At 33.9% G+C, this 17985-nt stretch overlaps 1 protein-coding gene across 2 annotated transcripts in view; it reads right to left on the bottom strand.

Annotated features, from left to right (window-relative positions):
* Window positions 1–3522: 3522 nt before the first annotated feature.
* LOC139140999 (tetraspanin-4-like) overlaps window positions 3523–17985 on the bottom strand; it is a 28081-nt gene continuing 13618 nt past the window's right edge. For both annotated transcript variants that reach the window (XM_070710554.1, XM_070710546.1), the window contains exons 4-7: window positions 16865–17050; window positions 15967–16143; window positions 7564–7647; window positions 3523–7014 (exon numbers count right to left, since the gene is read on the bottom strand). In XM_070710554.1, coding sequence (XP_070566655.1) covers window positions 6958–7014; window positions 7564–7647; window positions 15967–16143; window positions 16865–17050 — 504 coding nt within the window. In that variant the 3' untranslated portion in view covers window positions 3523–6957. The remainder of the gene's footprint in view (window positions 7015–7563; window positions 7648–15966; window positions 16144–16864; window positions 17051–17985) is intronic.

The raw sequence follows: 17985 nt of genomic DNA, 5'->3' as shown, positions 1-17985 counted from the left end.
ATCATAAAAATTAGTAAAACGTTGCATTTAGGACGGCAATGGCAATATAAAATGCAAGAAGTAATTTGGCTGAAGCATTCTGCAAAGACTCTCCTGGAGTTAAAACTGGTTAACATGATTATTTCTTATTATGCTATAGGCAATGCGCTTATATTTAATGTCTTTACAACATAATGAACTTTGTATCAGAGATTGTTATTGTGCTGTACAGGATAAGTTGGAGTCACTTAGTTCGCTGCCATCAATATTTTCTTTTGTTCATGATTTCTAGATTAGAATCTGACCTTAAAATCATGACACAAACAAATCAATATTGTTACCAGATTGATTTTTCAACCCGGAAATATCTGATGTATACATATTTCCTCACGGCAAAACATCTGGATCTTCTGAATGCATCGCCCTGACTGACTCGTCTACTCGCAAAAAAAGAGAGAATTTCTGAAATGTTGAACATAATTTCTAATTGTCCAGCCTCCTTGAATCATAAGTTTCAATTCAATTCATACTATGTCATGAGAAATTTGCATAATCACATCTAATGCCTTTTACATGAAATCAATACAGGTTCAATATTGTATGCGAGTTGAGGAAAAAAAAAAGATCTTGCCAAAAATGAACATGCCAAATGTGATGTTTAGGACAGATTATGTTGAGGTATTATACCTATCTGATGCAAAGTTATTAGAGCATCCTCTGGTGGAATAAGATGTTTTTCAAGCAATATTTGATTCAGACTAATTATCTATATTTACATTTTTTGAACTGCACACAAGTTTCACCATGGTGAAAGTGTGTCATTATGATGGCATATCTCAGTGCAAAAGGGATGAAATTCTACCTCGTCAATAATTTTGGTACTGCAAGTCACATTAAAAACCAGTGACAGGCAATGTGCATAGAAGTAAATATTATGCAAAATCGGCGTTAAAATTTCAACCAGGGGTAATTGAAAGTTGCAGACTTGTCCTCTCAAGCTTGAAGTGTGAAAATTTAGAGTGATATCCATCATGTACTGAGAACAATGTTACAAAATGTAATTACTAGAAATATACCGGTGTCAGGGATCAGCATGAAAAACATGTATTCACAGTTCCCTATACTGATGAATGTAGCCAGCTTTACCGGTATAATGCCATCTTCACCACTCATTGACAATATTTCACACCGATTTAAGAAATGATTTGGAACTGTATTGAGCCTTTCCACTTTCAACATTTCTGCATTTTGGTATTTCTGGATCATGGACTAGTGATAATGCCATTCCTTAATTGGTAGTCAGTGAGTAAAACACTGACTACCTAAAAACATAGGGCCAAAGTCCCTGAAGCTACTATAGACATGGATACAAAATTAAGTATTTCCTAACTGTATGATATATCTCACAAAGGTGATCCTAGGGACTTGTAAACTAAATATTAGAGCTGTCTGACCAGCGGTTTTGAAAAACAAGTGACCCAACATTTAACAGAGCTCTGCTGTGTTATGTAGAGAATAACCTTTTGTGACACATGTATTGATGAAGAACGTGGATATCTTTGGTAGCTCATTTCAGGATGGCCTGACCAAAAATAGATAAACAAATTCTGTAAAAATACGGATTTGCATATTTCATCACAATTTGAACAAATCTAAGTTGGGTTATCCCTAGGGACCTGTATACCAAATAACAAAGCTGTCTGACCAGTGGTTATGAAGAAGAAGATTTTTACCAAAAACGCCTTTTTTGGTGCTAATTTGCATATTTTCAACACTATCAAAAAATTAATAAAATCAGTTTCTCAAAATCATATAGTTTATCCACACAACAAATATCAAATCAGTAAGTACTGCAGTTTTCAAGATATTTGAGTGAACGGACGCCTCACAAACGGACATACATACATACATACATACATACATACATACAAACATACATACATACATACATGTACATATGGTACATACTATATTAGTCTATAGTAGCTAATAAACGAGAGTTAATTACATTCTATTTAAAGTAAACAAGACTTGCTTAAATCAAGCTTTACGTCATAAAAATACAGCATATCTGTCAGGTTATAAAGAATCTTAAGCTGGTTATTTTCATCCTAACCAAGCACATTTTAACTTTCAAATTAACATTGTAAGTAAGTTCTGTTGAATAAGTTGAGACTGTACGTACTCAGAGAAAGCACACTGAAGAGACAAATGTTTGAAAGTTAAGAAGTTCAAGGTCATCAATAGCATTGTAAGGAATCATGTAACACTTTCATTGCACTGTTTACACAGATTGCATAATTGCTATAAATAGCACATGAGGAATCTTACAGCCCAGCTTTACCGTAAAAACCCTATTTTTTTTCCTCAAAAAGTAATTTTATTTTATCCTCAGCAAGTCATCCATACATGAAGATTAGAACTTTCTCTATTTATTTGACCACCCAATCATGACAAACTATTACGAGTAATTTCTTTGAGATAACATACAGGGCACAATAAATGACAGTTCAGAATATGTCAAAGTTGGGATTCAGGAAAGTTGCCTTTACATGTTTTAATCCTCTAAGATGGTAAGCATTTCACTATGAACTGTCAAAAAAAGTTGATCTTTCTGATAATTCTACATTAAAATTATTTTGGCTTTGATGATTATTCAATTATTTAAAATCATATTAATAATTTTTTCTGGGTGAATTGATAGGGTTTATACAGTACAAGAATTACACACAATGTAAGTCAAATTTTGACCAAAAATGACAAAAAAATTCCTTAAAAATACATATTTGCATATTTCATCACAATTTGAACAAATCTAAGTTGGGTTGTCCCTAGGGACCTGTATACCAAATAACAAAGCTGTCTGACCAGCGGTTATGAAGAAGAAGTTTTCACCAAAAACGCCTTTTTTGGCATTAATTGCCTATTTTCAACATTATCAAAAAATTAAAAAAAGTAGTTTCTCAAAATCATATTTTTCATCTACACAACAAATATCAAATCAGTAAGTACTGCAGTTCTCAAGATATTTGAGTGACGGACGCCTCACAAACGGAATACATACATACATACATACATACATACAGACTGACGACGGACGCCGGACGGATACCCATCCCAATAGCTTCTATAGACTATAGTCTATAGTAGCTAAAAAACTATTGGTCCAATAGTTTTTTCCCCTGGCAGGGAGAGATTACAGATCATAACTGCCAAGTCAAATATTGTTAAAAGGTCCAATAGTTGATAGACCTGCATTCAAACTTACCATCCACAAACTCCATGTAACTTGACATGATCGCATCAATCAGTGCCCACCAGCACTTCATATTGCAGGTATTTTGGAAATATGAAAATACTTATTTACTATTTAGTTGCTGGTTTGAACTTGAAACATTTGTGGAGATTAAATTGCCAGCAAAGAATTGTTCAAATCTCTTTGTCCAGTACTTCTGAAATTCTATCGCAAGCTAAATTTGATTCAGTATGGAGAGTATCTTCATTCCCCACACCCACTATAGAAAAGACGACAGAGAAAACAGCTTTTGATGAAAAACAGATTTTATTTTCAATTAAAAAATGCAACATCTTACTGATAAGATTGAAACTGGAATTAATGAAATATAAACATCCAAGTTGTACAGAAACTGCCTTTAGTGAAATACAGTATATAAATAGAAGTGGTGTCCTTATAATATATGTACATACATTAACACTACCATACGATACTTGAATTTCCTCAAATGTTTTTTGATGATATTGTAACACTTAATATGTTCATATGTTGTGTCCGTGACATGAAAACTTGACTTTTCACAGAAAACAATGCTAAGATTCCTTTCCTCCCATCAAAACATGCATTCTTTGTCACTTTCTGGTGTCAGCTTTGTTCACCTTTGACCTATCCCCTATCATCTGTTCTGTTTTGTAAAGAAGTCCATCATGCATGATTAACAACCCTGTTATCACAATGGTTTTGCCTGCTCTATGGTGACTATACAGACCTGTGTACAGTGAATTTGAGGTGAAAAGGTCAAAGGTTACAAACGACTGAATGGTCTGTGGTAACAGTCCTTCCACACACAGACTGTACCTTATTAACTGACTACCAGTATGCACAATACACATTATACAGCCATCATATACAGGGACAGTTGAAATCATCCCATGATGCTTGTACACCCAGCCAGCACTCCCATGATATGTTCTGACTTTCTGTTCATTAAGGCACATCATACAATCAAAGCATAGTCTGGGAGATAAATAAGTGTTCTTTTGATTTTTAAAATAACTTTGCGTTACATCTTTCATTTCAATGTTATCATTGTCACACTCTGTTATATTAACAAATGAATGTAAAGCCACATAATTGGTTAATTTACCACGCATCTGCCCAACAGCAATCAATTGAAATAGGAAAGACAAAATGCTAAAAAAATTTACATGTAAATGGTAGGTACTCTAGATTATTTCTTTGAAGTGAGTTTGAAAGTGTAATGAATGAATGGGAGTGATATGTTTCCATCTACAAGACTGGCATCAATGCAATAAAATCAGCCAATCACAGCAAGTCTCTGCACTCATTCAGCATCAGCAAATGAGCACTTATGCAAATTTGGCGCAGGTCATCAACTGGCAGTCACTGATTGGTGAAAATGGATCAAAATGCAAATTGTCCATATCAAATTCTTTCACTTAGTAAATGTAATTGTAATTAGATTCACACATAGGAATTAAACCTAAAAGATACATGTAGGTTCCATGTTCAACTTTCAGACCCAGAATTTTTTTCTAAATCACAGATGAATTCATATTTTTTTCACATTTAAATCCAGTATGAATAAAACATTACCCCTGCTTCAAGAGGTGTAAAAACAAAAGTTGGACAGTTCTGTGGAAGTATTAACAGATTTTTGCCATGTGATATCAATTTGTATAAAGCTTGTGTTCTTACACTAAGCACCGAGTCATTTATGATTTACATCTCACAACAAAGAACAACCATGAATATTTAAAACTTCAACTTGTATTTAAGAACAATAAAAATATCTTAAACTGTACAAAAGTATCAGTTTCAAACTTTTACTTGGATCTAGAACACAAAAATGGTATTAGTTTCAGCTTTGAACGGTTGCACTTATTTAATTCCTTGCCTGCGAAATATATCTTTGTGTCGACATGTACTTTGCTTTGGATATGTTTCACTTATTTTCAGTACATGTAAGATGATTGGGTCTAGATTGACAATGAAACTAATTTCAAATTGAGTAATTTGCTGACACTATCTATTTCAGCCGTTCTGAGGTACAGTAATTTGACACAGCAAATACAGTCATGTTTACAAAACAACAAGCAGCAGACGAGTTCACCCAAAGTATACTATAGCAAGGACCTGGAATGAATAAACAAACGGAAGGAATGCACTGAAAAGTGTTTAGTGTCAGCCTCTTGTAGAAATCTTAAACCTAAGCCTATACAATAAAATACAAATAATCATCACAAAAATTCTATCCAAAAGATGTAAAAGAACTTTACTAAAATATCAGAAAATCTGCACAATGCGATTTTAAAAGTGTGATATGTCTCTGATAATTCAGGAACAATTAACTATGCATGTATTTGAAAAAGAAATGACAAAAATATACAGATACAGGAAAGGAAAGGTGATGAACAAAATGCAGGAAAAAATGAGATGCATACCAATTTAGACCACTGTGAAAGTAAGATAATTGAAATACTGGTGATCTGTAATATGTACAGGAATTCTGATATGCCATGGCTTGAAGGAAAATAAATTGTCACTATAGATCTTGATGACTGTGGTATGTAGTGTAGAAATCTCTAATTCTTTGCATACCATATATTAGGGAAATGGAATAAGTTTGGACTTTGTTCTGCAGCCATTGTTTTTGGGAAAAAACTAAAACAACAAACAAATAAAAATATAAAAACAATCTGTCATGCGTTTTCAACTTGTGATATGTCTGTGCCAGATGTGATCTTTAAATCAAATACATTTTGAAAAATGTGCACCTCAAACGTGAGAAGTGTAGATTCAACTATTATACACAGATTGTACTCTTTTACAATTGCAAAATATTGTCTTGTGACTTTCAACAAGTGGAGCACAGTTTACTTTGGATGACAGTAAAACACAAATCACAACGACAGTTCCAAAAATGAGTTTGTCTTACAATGTTTATATTGAAAGTCAAAAAGAAATATCGCCATATTCCTTGAATTGAATTAAAAGTAGTCAATGAAGAAGGAATCTTGCTAGTAAAAAATTTACATTTAAATTTACAAGTTATATCAGCACTTCCCTGACATCACTCTAAAACAATAAAAGATACTGGTTTGGTTACAATCACAAGCAGACAAAGAATGTGTTACCCTTATTCTGTAAAACTTTGTACAGTTTATACCCAAAGAAATAAATTCCAAAATCACAATAAGAACAGTATCACATCTCAATAATATTAAACTCTATAGAATTGAAATTGTTCATTTTGATTTTTATGAATTTGTTTTCAAAAATCAGTCTCTCATGTGAAATTGACTTTAACTTGAAATTAAAATTTTCCGATACTCATGTTCCATATGCTGGTGTAACCACAATGTTTAAGACTTTTTTGTTCAAGTTGGGCAAAATGTGACACTATCTTTTCCGTAGCAAAATACTTTCAAAAGAAGACAGGTTTTTTGTACTCAAATGAGAGAGTCTATGACATGTTCCAATAACATATCAGTTATGACTCTCCTTACACATTAACATTTTGAAAGAAAATCTGGAGTAAAGAGGTTGAAAAAGAATCACTCAACCACCAGAAAGTTAATACTTATAAAAAATAACATCTCCAGTGTTGTTTTTTTCCACTGTTGTTTTCAGGATTTGGTATCGGTGGAATAGAAACACTTCGTTGGAACTCAAAATCTTCAAACATTTCCTTGATTCAATGTTGATTCCTATACATAGCTCTAGTCATCCTTTCTGATGGAACAGCACAGACAGATAGCACCAACCAGTGAACTAAGCTGTAATTAGAAAAGATGTGTTGTATCCGTTGGTGCAACATGTTGTAGGACATGATGGGGCCTGGATGGGCAATTCGGAGAACCACTCAAACCACTCACAATACGTGTACCGTACACATTAAGTGTCTGTCTGACATTTACAAACACCTGTCCCACATTTTATCGATATTTAATTCCTCTGTCAAAACTCTATGAAAAATGTGCAAATGAAGGGCTTCTAAAACACAAAGTATTCAAACAGGATAGCAATTCACACATCCTGCAATATGATCCAACCCACACAAAACCATATGACAGTGAGACACAGAACTTAAATCTGTACAATTTATGAAACTTACAAACCAAACAAGGCAATACATGACGAGCAGGTTTCTTGAATGGGTATAATTATACACTACAGTTTTTACCTGCACAGGAAAATATCACAGATTGTTTTCAAAGTGAGGCAGTAAACACCTGATTTTTTTCTAAACCCTGCTTAATGTGTTTTAGCCTACATTAGGAAAAGAATGAAAGTTCTGAACAATTGTTTTGCAAAATTATACTTACAATGATGACAGAGAAACCACAGATGACAGCTCCAGTGATGATGATGTTCTTGGTCAGCAAATCCCTGATTATGATGTAACAACCCTGAAATTGATGACATCACAATATGATGAGCACATGTCAGTCATGACATCACAATATCATGAGCACATGTCAGTCATGACATCACAATATGAAGAGCACATGTCAGTCATGACATCACAATATGATGAGCACATGTTAGTCATGACATCAGTGAAGAGGAAGATGAAAGTGAAAGAAGTAAATTACCAATGGAAATATCACCATAGGCATATCTGACTTTTATGGTTCTAACTTTGAGAAAAGTTCCTTAAATCCAGGAAAGTGGTGCAAAGTATTCAAGAAAATTCTAAGTTTGTTGTACTTTACAACGCATCCTATCTCGAGTTATAATTTCACACCTTGTGAGCAAAAATTTCAAAGTCTATCAATCAATCAATCATCAATCAATCAACTTTATTCATCCTTAAGGCAATTCAGATTGGCGACAACACACAAATATCACAAAAATACCGTCAAGGACAGTGTGCTCACATTCGGTTTGAATTGGTCCATTCGAGAAATATTTAAATCAGGAAAAACAAGAATGACAAAAGCAAATAAGGTCTCCAACTTTGGTACTGGAGGTCATCTTTAGGAACATGCATATCAACTTCTATAGCAATGGGACAAGCAGATCCTAAATACATAAGCAAATGTCAACAACAAAAAATAGACAGAGAAGGTTTGATAAAAAGAAAAGGTGGGAGTGGGTAAAAAAATGTACGAGGGATCTGGTAAAAAAGTAATGCTACCTCATCAATCTTCTAGACCCTACCCCCTCCTGAATATCAAATGTTCCACCCCTTGGTATTACATAAGCCAAATGACAGGAAGTACATTTACAACCTTGGGAGTATTTTAATTAATGCGATGAGTGTTATCATTCTAATGTAAACAGCACTTAAGTTAGTTACAGATAGTGAAATGCCTTCCACTGTGGGTGGTGATTACAACATCTGGAATTATCTTGGATCTAAATTTCTCATCAGTTCTTGTATGTCTTACATAGAAAAGTTGCAAAATTGGTCCAAAATGAAAAAAATTCTCCTCAGCTGCTTTGTTTTCTGGATCAAATTTTCCTACAAATTGATACCAAATATGATAAAATTATGTTACAGCCTTCGAAACTGTCTCACAACATATCCTGGGTTGGTGTAGGTCATTTAAGGTCACAAACTGAGAAAATTACCTAAAATATACAAATTTGGGGGTTTCCCAACACTTTGAGCAGAAAATTATCTAATAACATCTTTCGGGACTTTATACCAAATTACAAAGCTATCAAACAAGGGACTTTATACCAAATTACAAAGCTATCAAACAAGTAATTTTGAGAACAAGTTTTCTTGACCAAAAATGACAATATTGTCTTAACAATACACATTTGTATATTTCAGGACAATTTCCACATATCTAACTATTGTCATCTCTGTACGTCTGTGTACCAAATATAAAAGCTGTCTGTCCAGGGGTTTTAAAAAGAAAATACTGATTTAGATTTTTTGACCAAAATGACAAAATTGCTCCAATAGTAATTTTCCCAAGTTTAGTCATAATTTCAACAAATTAGAAAGGTAACACCTTCGCAAAGATCCAACCCAAATTTGAGAGCGATTGGACTTGCGGTTTCAGAGGAGAAGAATTTTTACTGAAAATGAGAAAAATCACCAAAAAATTCAGCAAAAATACAAAATTAAGGATATCTTCACAATATTCATAAAACTGTATAAGGTTCACCTAAAGTACTTGCACACAAATTTTCAAAGCAATCAAAACAGCGGTTCTTGAGATATTAATTCTTGACCATTTTCACATTTTGTAAACTCATTTGCATAATTTTGGCAATGCAGACTTCATTTGAACAAAATCCCATCTTTAGCCCAGGATGCATCCACACACCAAATACAAAGGTGAAACGTGCAGCAGTTGGCGTGTTTTTGACGTTGACGGACATACTGTACATACATACATACATACATACATACACACATACATACAGACGCCATCGACTTCAGCTTATACGATAAACTCACATTGGTATGACCAAATGTGAGCTAAAAAACAACAAAACAAGACTAAAACTAAAAAATAGTGACAACACACAACGACCGTTAAGATACATCATTTAAAAACCACACAGCGGTAGGAATAAATGAATTCTTGAGCCGGTTTGTCTTGCAAACTGGACACTTAAAACGTCTTCCCGAAGGAAGCAGTTGGAATTCTGAATTTAAAATATGCTCTGATGAATTTTTAATGGAACGTGCTTTCCTCAGACACTGTTGCTCGTAAAATGACAAAATGCTCCTCTGTGGTGCGCCAATAATCTTTGAACTTAAAGTGACAATATTTTCTATGGAATTCTTGTATTTTAAACTTAAATTCCGGAACCAGCAGAGAAATGAGAAAGTTATGATGCTTCGATAAAAGACTTGTAAAAGAGAGATAAAATTGTCTTGTTCACTGAAAAGGATTCCAATTTCCGTAAAAAATACATTCGTTGTTTCCCCTTCTTTAAATCGCTTCAGAATTCGCATCCCACCTCTATTTATTTTTATGACATTTTTATTTATGAAGATATATTTCAAATCAAACATGGCATTGAATCAAACATGGCATTTGATTCATACAATTTTAAAATAGAAATTTGTTCAGGAGAGTCAATCTCTTCTGTTCTTCTCACCTTCACACGTGTTGTTTTTCCTCTACTGTGTCTCACTCATATCTTAAGAACCAGACTTATTAATATCATACATCACATCATTTCAATAAAAATTACAAAGCTTAAATAGTTTTTGCTCCAAAACAATGCCAAATTCCCTCCAACTATAGATTACAAAGGTCTTAAACTTTTTTCATATAAAAAAAAAATTATTAAGAAGTGGTAATCCTTTTACTTCACCGGTATTTTGACTCAACTTTGACCAATCATTTTGAACCATAAAAGTTGGCGAGTGAACTTTGTATGTAACTTAACTGTTGAATTTTTCTCATGAAAAAAACCAACTTTATGGATGATATTGGTTGAAATAAATAAGGAAAACACAGAGCAATTTGCCACGGTTCAAGACACAACCCCATAAACCCAATAAATGAAGTAATATTACTCCACTTTACAAATCCTGGTTTCAAAAGAATTTTGATCTGTTCCGTCAATGGACACAGGTATCATAAATATTGATGAATAAATATTTCATTGTATTTTATTCTGGTACCTGACAGTCATTTGCCAGTGTGTGAATACTGAACATGTACTGGTACTTATATATCTGAATACCTCTTTCTAATATTTCCTGGACTATTCACATCAAGTCATACTATCAATGTGAAACTCGCTATTGTTTCAAATTATTTTCATTTAATATGAGAAGTTACCTATGTTGTTCTGCGTACTGAAATACACTAAATAATTAATACAAAGAGCTCTGTTACAATTTGCATATCTCATACATGCAAGTTTGCTGATGACATAATTGCTGGCGTGTACCATAAATTATGTCATTGAAGCATTTATTGTTATATCTACAAGGGAGTACAGATCTGCATGACTGAAAATTTAGCAATTGTTCCAGTGAGCAAAACAACATGAATAACTTTCTTCACAAAATTAAACTGAGATAATTTGAAAAGAGAGCAACTTAAACCCTGTAAAAGCTAGGTACAATACATGATAATATACCTCTCCCAATTATCAAGTCTCACAAATAAATTGTCTTTCTACCAGGCTCCACAGACAAACCATAGAAATATATAAAACTTGGGAGAAAGAGGATTAAAACTGAATTACATGTGGTGATAACTTTCAATGTAATGTCCTGTAAATATTTTTTATCTGTTTCAAAACTGTAACAGTTCCTTCCTAGTTCTGTGAAAATCAAGTTCAATGTATGGCGGTAAATTCATCATTACAGTCTGTACGCGAGTAATGTCCTGATGATGTTGTGCACCACAAGCTTTTATTCCTGACTAGAATTTATTTGTCAATTAACACTTAGATTCCATATTTTGTGCACACAGAGTTGTGTCTATGAGACTGACATGTACTTTGTATTTAAACACATTTTTTTGACAAAATGTAGGGAAATTCATGCATATGTCTTCTACAAAAAAAATATCATAAACATCAAAAAATACAGATAACACGCCCCTTTAAGGTAACGCGCCTCAGGGACAGACGGTCCAACTCTCAAATTTCTACAATTCTTTTCTGCTCTACCACTCATGGGGGCTCATTTTAAAGCTCTTGGAAAAAGAAAAACTTTCACTGGCCTAGTTTTTTGAAATTCCAAAATTTAATTTTTCTACCCCATAGAGTTAACAGAGGAATGGCGGCCATTTTGTATTTGAAATATCACAAAATTTTGGGTAATTTGTTTCACTACAGTAGTTCCAAACTTTGTTCAGCAATCCCAGATTTTTATTGTTGATTTGGTAAGAAAATGGTTGAAAGTTTCCTTGAGGAAAGGCGCAAGTGGCTTGTTGAAAACTTGATGGACATATGGAAAGGATCCAGAATGACTGAAGTTGATGTAGGTGTAATACAGAGTTGGATCAACATAATAGCACAGTACACCCAGCAGAAATGCTGCAGAAATTGTAGTAGAATACTTTGTTAACATTACAAATTTACTTTAACAGGAATTGTGACAAGGAGCAAGCAAGTAGGGTGGGGATAGTAAACAATTAAGTGAAAGAGTTTGCATTCCTGTCTGTGATGACTTTCATCCCTACAGTATATACAAATACTGAAACTAAATGCATTCCACAAACTACAGGCTTTTAATTGTCTGTACCATTTTTATACCTACAGACACTATCTCTGTCATTTTCAATAGGAACAATCATAGGGTACAACATTTCAGTCAAGTATTCAGTACCCTGGAATGACCTTATCAGTATTTCAGTGTGCCCTAACAAAAGAGATTTCACAAAACTTTTGAGTCAATTGAAAAATGTGTGAAATTTTTTTGAGTCACAATGTATAATTTCCTATTTAACTGAAAATTTTCTTGCGTCACAGAGAATATTCATGAGTCATGGCGTGCCAAATAGGCTTAGAGGATACACTGCTGCATTTTGTGATCAAACAATTGTTATTTAATCTTTATTTCCAATGGAATTTTCAGTCTGATGTTTTACTGAAGATGATTTTATCAGAGACATCCTTTTAACATAAATTTGCCTACAACTTTGAAGTGAGCCATATACGGTACAGTGCCTGTAATGTACTGTAGACTTCACTTCACTTCACTTCTTCACTACTACAGATATGTAAGGTAGACTACACATTGGGGGACAGATCCTCACACTCAAAAGTCACTTCTTTTCTGATCTACCACTTGTGGAGTCTCATTTTAAAGTTCTTGGAGCAGAAAAAATTTGCACCATCTGTTTTTTAAAAGCTATAATTTTTTTTCCCATAAAGTTAATATACCTGGGATGGTAGTCATTTTGAATTCAAATATTGGTTAATGCTTGGCTTATCTAAAACTTTGCCAGTGACCCCTGATTTATTTACAATTTTGCAAAAGTATAATTGAAACTTTCATTGAAGAAATTTTTGAGAAAAAGTTTAAGGCTTTCACTTTGAGGCACAGAATACCTTGAGATGCACCCCTATTGCTATCCTGTGACAAATTTTAACTTCTGTTAAAGGAGGTTGGCTTGAAAGAGTTAAAACTGATTACTTCTCCAACATCTGGCACATCAAATTCATTTCAATTTCGTTTTGGGAAAGAACTTCTGACATCAAAAAAGTTATTGATTTTTAAATTAGCTACAAACACTTACAGTTCTTTGTCTTCAGCTGCATTGTAAAATTACAATGGGAATCCCGTTGTGATTTTACAATGCAGCATTATGGATTCTACATGTTCAGCCAGAAATAACCTGTGCTTTGAGTGAACTTGATGGCTTACAGTGAGCAGTTGATGGCGCCCTCAAGTGGCAACTGCTTGAAAGTTTGATAGACACTGAGCTGAAAGGCGAGATCATTGGGCCCACTGGATTTTCCTATACAGTCGGCCTATTATTTAGATTTAGAGTTAAGACCTAAATTCAAAGAAACTGGCAAAAGCAACAATTTTTCTATCACACACTTGCAAAAACCTCCAAGCAAACCCCTTTTATAAAATGCAGTACCATTGTCTGCACCCGTTATCTAGTCCACAGATGATTTATTTGACGGTAGAATTCTTATCCCTAGTTACTTCTGCTGTGTTTATAACACCTGTATATCATATCAACATTTACAACATTTATTCAAAGAAATTAATCACTTTTATGACCCTAACTCAAATAAATTTAACATAAGCAGAATAGCTTCATGGCATTTTTCAATGCCATTATATTATGGTGTAAATTTCCACAATTTGTCCACTGAGCAAAACAGAAAAATTTCACAATAATAGAATTGTCAAAATATTTTCTTTAAGTAAAATGATCCTACCTCTCCATATGCATGCACACTCCAGGCATCATTTGGGTCGTCATAAATTTCAATAGTGTGCCACGGAATATTCCTAAGGTCGTTTCCAAATTTGACAGGGTCAAAGTTTTTAAAAGATCTGCCTTTAACTTGTATTGGAGGTGTCCGTGTTTTTTTCACTTTACGAACAATATATACTAGCCGATGATCACTAAGGCCAGTCGATCGAACTTTAGCTGTGGCTACTTGTGATTGGTCATTACAAAGGATTAAGTCGATAAGGGTCTCTGAAGTTTCAGTCACACGAGTAAAGTCATAGACCAAATTACGAAGATGATTTACTTTGCATAATGAAGTAAAGCGCTTAGCGAGGCCAGTCAACTTCTTTCCTTCAGATTGATATTAAAATCACCAAGAATATATGTTATTTTGTTGTCATCACTGGCTGATGAGATGCATTGTTCAAGGTTATCAAAGTAAACATTATCTGCTGAAGGAGGACGGTAGAAATTTCCAATCAGACAAGGTCTTGATCTATGGATATCGAGTTGAATCCATAAACATTCAACCTCCTCCGACTCTAAGTCATGCCTTCGAACAGACCGTAAAGATTTGGAAACATAAGTAAGCAAACCTCCACCATTTGTCGGTCGATCTCTCCTATATGTACACAGTATCAAAATATGAAACATAAAATTGCAGGTGCCGCCAACTAAGCTGTTCGTGCAAAAAGGTGTTCGTGCGAAGTTCTTCAGCGGGCGGGCAAATTACAAAACTTATCAGCGGCGGGGAGAAAATATCGATATTTACTGTGGGCGGGGAAGAAATTTCATTACTTTCAGCGGGCGGGGAGAAAATTTTTGACAGTGGGCACCGGAAAATACGTAGAGGGAGGGGAAAGCGGCGCGGTTGATAGAACTTGAGCGAAATTAAGCGCCTAACTTAGAGGGGAGCAATGTTCCAAGTATACTGCTATAACTACTGGCATGGTTTTGTGTTAATCTAGGTTGCCTAGTCGGCATATAGTTGGCAATGGGGAATTTTAGTAGTGGGGAGAGGGCAGCGGGGAGCTTGAATTGTTGTGGGGAGTGGGGAGCGGGCAGACTGTAGATACCGGAGGGCAGTGGGCATCAAAATTCAGAGGGAGGGCATATTTTCCGTGTATGCCAGTGGAGGGCAGTAACGAACAGCTCTACTTTCCCCTCCAAATTTTGGGTCAAGGTCAAAAATAAGAAAAATCAGTATATCAGCCTTCAAACATGTTTTGTGATGATTTTGAGAAATTCATGAAATTTACCAGTTGGCGGCACCTGAAATTGTATAGTGCAGAAAACAAAGCATGAAATGCAAAACATTGGAATTTGAAATAGAAATATATAGCCCCAGTATTGAATCAAATGCTTGAATTTCTTTTTGAAAATCTGCCAATAGCACTATGCCATCTTTAAATTAAATGCGTACGTGTATATTTTCACAGAGTAAAGTGGGTCAATTTGTTTTCATTTCATTATGACATTTTTATATAAGAAATTATTTATTTGCTCACTGTGATACGAGCGGTCAGTGATCCGCAGACAAAAGTCCTCATACTTCCACACTTTGGTCACAAAACCATTCAAAACTATAGTTACAACTAGCATTGGAAGCCAATACCACTATGTCCTGAGCATTTTCTGTTCAAAGGATAACTAATTGATGACTAACAGTGACTACCACCATGTTGCACGTAAATACATACATGTTTTCTGCTTTGTAGCAGGTACGTTTTGCTTGTGACCACTGACCCTTGCATTGTATCTTGGACTCAAAAAAAATGTTGGTATGATTAAGCTGGCTCACGGAAATGTCGAGAAATTTCTAAATCAGTTCATACAAATCATGAAGCTATATGCCATAAAAGTGAAGGTACTTACATCTGGGTTCATGTAATCATACCAGTCAGGATCCGCCGAATTGTGACACTTGGTGGAGTCTTTGACACTACCACCTTGATAGACACAGCAAGAATCAGGCCATTGATTTGTAACATTACCACTGATCCAGGCTGAAGTCTGGTAATCCGTGTACAATAATGTACCACAGCAATCAAACTAAATACATCAAAATATCATAAATGGAAAATTTTAATTGGTGTGCATTACAAGAATGTACATGTAGCGCAACAATCAAATTATAACATGAATAATGAGATAAACAGACATATGGACATTTTAATAAAGGCATAAAATAGAAGAACTGTAAGTGAAACTAAATGTGGAAATTGTTGTACATGATCATTTTTAATTGGGAGTACAGAAATTTATTGCGGCAATTACAATAAATCATGAAAAATTGTAATAACTGGAAATATTTCCATGTGTGGTGAAGTTTTTCTCAAACAATAATAACAAAGCATGAGAAATCCTTGTAACTATATTTTTCATTTTTTAGTTCTGTCATGAAGTTTTCCATTTCTGTGTAAAGGGATTCTGTCAACTTAATATTTCTTATTACATTGTACTTGCATTTCTGAGATAGAAAAGTGTGTGAACTTGTAATCCATGAATGAATCATTGAAAAATCGAAACCCACATATTTACTACCGGTAATTGTAATTTCCAGGAAATCTATACATAATAAAAATATAAAATGGACAGATGACAAAGAAATTCATTATCACCTATAAATTTCACTGACAGAAATTGACAAAATTACGCAGAAGTAAAAGTTTTCATTTATGTATGAAATGTGGCATCCACATGAATACTATTGAGGGCTAATGAATTTCTTTTTCAAAACTCTATGACCAAACAACTGCATTGCTTTTCTTACCGTTTGTTGAACAACATCCCATGCATCTGTGATGACTTGATTGGCTGTTCCAGACTGGCCGTAATCTTCTTGTAGTGTTTGGTTCATTGTCTTCTGTAGGTAGCTTTCCAATTCATCCTGATACAGTGCAATGACCACACCGACAGCCACTTCCAACAAGAATATCAAGCCAACTATTATGATGTACTGATAAACAAATGAAAACAGAAACAGAGTATAATTTTAAGGTAAAGTATGTATATACATGTATATTTATATATTTATAACGCTCTACTTTTAGCATCAAGTGTTGTAATTTCAAATGAGGAAAACTGTTTACTTTTATACATATCTATATATCTATATACATGTTTATATATATATATAATATATATATATATATATATATATATAGAGAGAGAGAGAGAGAGAGAGAGAGAGAGAGAGAGAGAGAGAGAGAGATACACCACACACACACACGCACATACGGTATATATATCAGTGATCTCCCCAGGATTTTCTGATAGAGTGGCGGCTAATTTGCATAACAATAAATGTAATTGTTATGGTAATGAGTTTCTATTGTTTACCAAAATTATAGAATGGCGGCCACCACTCTATAATAGCTCTGGGGAGAACACTGTATATATATATATATATATATATATATATATATATATATATATAATATTATTATATGTATATACATATATACACTATATATATACATTATATGTATATACATATATACACTATAGATATATCTATATTTTATATATATATATATATGTATATATATATTTACTTATTTATTATATGAGAGAGTTTAATACAAGACACTTAATGTCTCCTAGGATACATATATGTGTCAAAGATTGAACAGTGTGTTGTTTAAATTCTATTCATGAAATGCCATCAATCAATACTATTTTCATTACTATGCAACATTATGTAACTGCATTTTGCTATGATGAAAGCATCAGAAATAGTGCAGATATTATTTCTGGCCTGAGTACCACTGCTGTCTGACTAACAACAGCAGGTTTTTTCATTTCTGAATTGCTTGACACTGAGGAGTATTGCTTTAATGTCATCTCTAAATGCTGTCTACGCATCTACTATTAGTATGACTGTTCTGCCAA

The sequence above is a fragment of the Ptychodera flava genome, chromosome 1 (assembly GCF_041260155.1).
Source record: "Ptychodera flava strain L36383 chromosome 1, AS_Pfla_20210202, whole genome shotgun sequence".
Lineage (NCBI taxonomy): Eukaryota > Metazoa > Hemichordata > Enteropneusta > Ptychoderidae > Ptychodera > Ptychodera flava.
The sequence above is the reverse complement of the archived record's forward strand: the minus strand, read 5'-3'. Positions and strand labels throughout refer to the sequence as shown.